Raw genomic sequence first — 4,136 nt, forward strand, 5'->3', positions numbered from 1 at the left:
CCTCCATCCCGGCTCACCCGACAGACCACATCAGCACAAATGAAGGGTATTTGTGCTGAATACGGAAGCTCGTCTGGAGATGGTCTGAAGCCGTCACTGGCACTACTCGACCCAATTGTCCAGCGCTGCCCTCACGCAGCCCAGGCGCCGCCCGACCTTTGTTCTAGCGAGTAGAAGAAGCTGCGGGTGCCAGTGTAACAGACCTGATTTCTAGAACACCTATTTTCCGCTGTCATGACTTGTGCTAGGCGCAGACACAGGCCCCTCACAAACATGCGCGAGTACAAACTTTGCTGGTTTCCGACATGTACGTCTCAAGACAAAATCGATATAAAACGTCAGCGCCATGGGCTGCAAAATACCTGAATTCTCCATCCTACAACGCCAAAAGCGACCACACCTTACTAATACCAACCATTCCCTCTACGACTACCTATTTGTACGCCTTTATTGCTACCATTTAATCTCTGTTAACCATGTCTGTCGACTCGCGTACGCTCAGTGTGACAAAGTACCAGTGCTTCTGTGCCATGATGGCTGCCTTGGGCAGTGTCAACTTTGGCTGGAACATTGGTGTCATCAACATTCCCGGCGACGTTATCTCCAACTGTATGACCGGCGAGAAGCACTACAACGGACCCTTCCCCTCGTGTATCCCGACCGAGTCCACCATCTGGGGTGTGGCTGTCGGCTGCTTTGCTATCGGCGCTCTGATCGGCACCATTGCCGGTAACCCTATCTCCGACCGGTACGGCCGCAAGTTCGTGCTCACCTGGGGCCCGCTGCTTGCCCTGGTCGGCGGTGTCCTTCTCTCGACCACCACATCTCTGGGCCAGCTGATTGTCGGCCGTCTGTTTGTCGGTTTCGCTGCTGGCTTCTGTAACGGTGCCCTGTCGGTCTATGTCGGCGAAATCACCACTCCCAAGGCTCGCGATATCCTCGGCGGAACCCTCCAGCTGGCCACCAACGTGGGTATTCTGCTGGCCAACGCCGTCTCGCTCGGCCTCGCCAAGCCCCCTCTGTGGCGCATCCTATTCGGTATCACTGGTGTTATTGGCGTTGCCACCACCCTGCTGTTCCCCATCTGTGTCGAGTCGCCCAAGTGGCTCGTCTCTCGTGGCCGCGTCGAGGAGGCCCGTGCTGCTCTGATTAAGCTGCGCAAAGGCGCTGACATCGAGCAGGAGCTTCAGGACATGGTTGACGATGATGCCAAGGCACAGGCTCGCGCTGAGGAGGCCCCCAAGGTGAATGTCATGGATCTCATTCTCGGCCGCACTCCCGACAATCTCCGCCACCAGTTCATCGTTGTCTGTATGCTCATGTTCTTCCAGCAGATGTCCGGTATCAATGCTGTCATTTTCTACTCGACCCAGATCTTCAACCGCACCACCAAGGACGACCCGTCGCAGATCCCGACCACTGCCCAGATCCTGTCGTGCGTCATTTCGATTGTTGCTGCCATTTTCACGTTCGTCGGCATGCTGTTGGGCGCTCGCTTCGGCCGTCGTACCCTGATGCTGCTGTCGCACGGTACCATGGCTCTCTTCTCGATGCTGATGGCTGTTGGCTCCATCAAGGGCATTGATGTCCTTGTCATCACCATGGTCTTCCTGTACAACGTGTTCTTCAACTTTGGTGTTGGTCCCCTGCCCTGGGCTGCTGCTGCCGAGATGACCCCGGCCTACGCCATGTCGGCCATGGCTGCTGTTGGCTGTGCTGTCAATTACCTGTTCACCTTTGCCATCGGTGTCTACTTCTCGCCGATGCAGGAGGCTATGGGCGACTACACCTTCTTCTTCTTCATGGGCTTCAACATCGCCGCCTTTGTCTTCTGCTTCTTCTTCCTGCCTGAGACCAAGGGGCTCAAGGCTGAGGATGTTGTCGCTGTCCACTCGGTTGGCTTCCACTGTGTCCTCGGTAGCCGCTACCAGATCCGCGCCTCCAAAGACAACGACGATATCAGCAAGACCGAGTACGCCTAAGCTACTCTCTTTCTTTCCTGTAAACTATGTATCTCTTCTGTTTTCCTACTGTCTTGATATTAAAGTAGCTCTCCTTTAAAGCTACATGCGGGTTAGCACCTGTCTTTGCAAAACATCAGTGTGGACAATCATGACAACAACTAGCAATCGATTGAGCTGGCCAAGAGATAATGATTACTACATACATCTGTAGCATTAGACATCCAGTAATAACCGGTATGGTACTTGCGATCCTGATTTGCTTCTAAAAATAATTTGGCTACATCCAAAACAAGACGCGCTGGTTCCTTGCACAATAGAGCACACATAAGCGAGCTGTGATTTCCTGCAAGTATTCTGCAGACAATCTATTTTTAGTACCGATCAAGTATCGAGAAGAGACATGCCATGAAAATGCGTTTGCCATGTTCCAGAGCAGCCGATGGTATAAAAGCTCGGTACAAGGGCCACCCAGCACCACTGCACAACAGTGTACTTCAGCAACCCCCTTCTGCCTTCCTCCCACGACCAAGGTAAAATCCTACATTTTGATAGTTGCTAGCCATGAATATTTTGACTGTCGCGGTATCGCTTGCACTTGCCTCTGCCCAGGTACAGGCGCTCGGCTGGAGCTTCAACAAGCGTGTTATTGGCGGCAGAGGTGCCTCGCCTGAAGAGTTTCCCTTTCTTGTAACAATCTCGCGCACCACCGACAAAGGGATCGAGTTCATCTGCGGCGGATCGATAATCCACAAGCACGTCATTGTCACAGCAGCCAGCTGCTTCACCAACGGAACCGCTGGCGATGTGGTATCACCGAGCAGACTGCTGGTCGGATTCGGAAACCACAACCGTAAAAAGCAGCTACTATACCCTGCCATTGACCTTGTTGTTCACCCAGAATATGAGCCAAAGGGAAACGCGAACAATATTGCCCTGGTTTCCGTCCCAGCTTTGCCACTGGATAACAGCAACGTTGCAAAGATCCCTGTATTCAAGGGCAAGGTTGTTGATGGCTCGGCAATGAACTTTGCTGGCTGGGGAAGCAGGACCAACGCTACCAAAAATGACGCATCGTCAGACATTCTGAGAAAAACCATCGTCAAGGTGGGCTCATCCGACAAGTGCAGGAAGTATCTCAAGGGATTCCAGACCAGCAACGGCCCGCAGACATGTACACAGAACAACCTGGCACCGAACTCTGGTGCATGTGGGCGCGACTGGGGATCGGGTCTTGTTGGTTTCGTGAAGAACAAGCCGTACCTGATTGGGTTGGCAAGTCACGGAACCGATCCTGATCAGAAAGGCAGCCAGGCTTGTGCTCAACCCACGGGCTTTGGAGTGTACACGCATGTAAATTACTACATTGGCTTTATCGCCAACACTACGAACCTCCCTGCCTCGACATTTTACTAATTGTTTTTTGTACAAAGAATCCAGCACCTGTGAAAACAACCAGTAAAAGGCGGCATCATGTGATACCCATATATCTTATTAAAAAAAACCAACCACACGTATACATGAGAAGCAAAACATTTTCGAATCGTTTTGTTTTTGGTTTATCATTACATCTCCCACACCTTACCCTATACTCCACGTACTACTTCATTTGCAGCCTTTGAAAATGGTAAAATTTGCTGTAATCTGCGCGAGTAACATGAACCGCAGCATGGAGGGCCACTACCAGCTGAAGAAGCACGGCTACAACATCTGCTCATACGGCACAGGCACACAGGTGCGCCTCCCCGGCCCGTCGCAAGACAGGCCGAATGTGTACGAATTCGGCACACCGTACAACCGCATCTACAGCGAGCTGAAAATGCAGGACCAGAACCTGTATACCCGCAACGGGCTGCTGATGATGCTTGACCGCAACCGCAAGGTGAAGGAGGCACCGCAGCGGTTCCAGCTAGAGCGTGACTCGCACGACATTATTTTTACGTGCGAGGAGAAGGTTTTTGATGCGGTGTGCGAGGAGATTTTCTCCAGAGGCGGGACGCTGAGTCGGCCAGTGCATGTTATTAATATTGAGATTAAAGATAACCACGATGAGGCGGTTAAGGGCGGGAAGACGATCCTGGAGCTGGCGCGGCTGATCATCGAGTCGGACGACTTGGAGCGTGACATGGACAGCATTGTTGAGGATGTGCAGAGCAGGTTCCCGCACAAGCTTCT

The 4,136-nt window shown here is 52.5% G+C and overlaps 1 protein-coding gene across 1 annotated transcript; it reads left to right on the forward strand.

Annotated features, from left to right (window-relative positions):
* Nucleotides 1-404: 404 nt before the first annotated feature.
* Nucleotides 405-1,982, forward strand: DL89DRAFT_288151 (general substrate transporter; the record flags this gene model as incomplete). Its single annotated transcript, XM_040889914.1, has 1 exon — nucleotides 405-1,982. The coding sequence occupies exon 1, from the start codon at nucleotides 477-479 to the stop codon at nucleotides 1,980-1,982; it is 1,506 nt and encodes a 501-aa protein (XP_040739288.1). The 5' UTR covers nucleotides 405-476.
* Between the last annotated feature and the right edge of the window lie 2,154 nt (nucleotides 1,983-4,136).

The sequence above is a fragment of the Linderina pennispora genome (genome assembly GCF_002104995.1).
Source record: "Linderina pennispora strain ATCC 12442 chromosome Unknown DL89scaffold_87, whole genome shotgun sequence".
In the NCBI taxonomy this organism is placed as follows: domain Eukaryota; kingdom Fungi; phylum Kickxellomycota; class Kickxellomycetes; order Kickxellales; family Kickxellaceae; genus Linderina; species Linderina pennispora.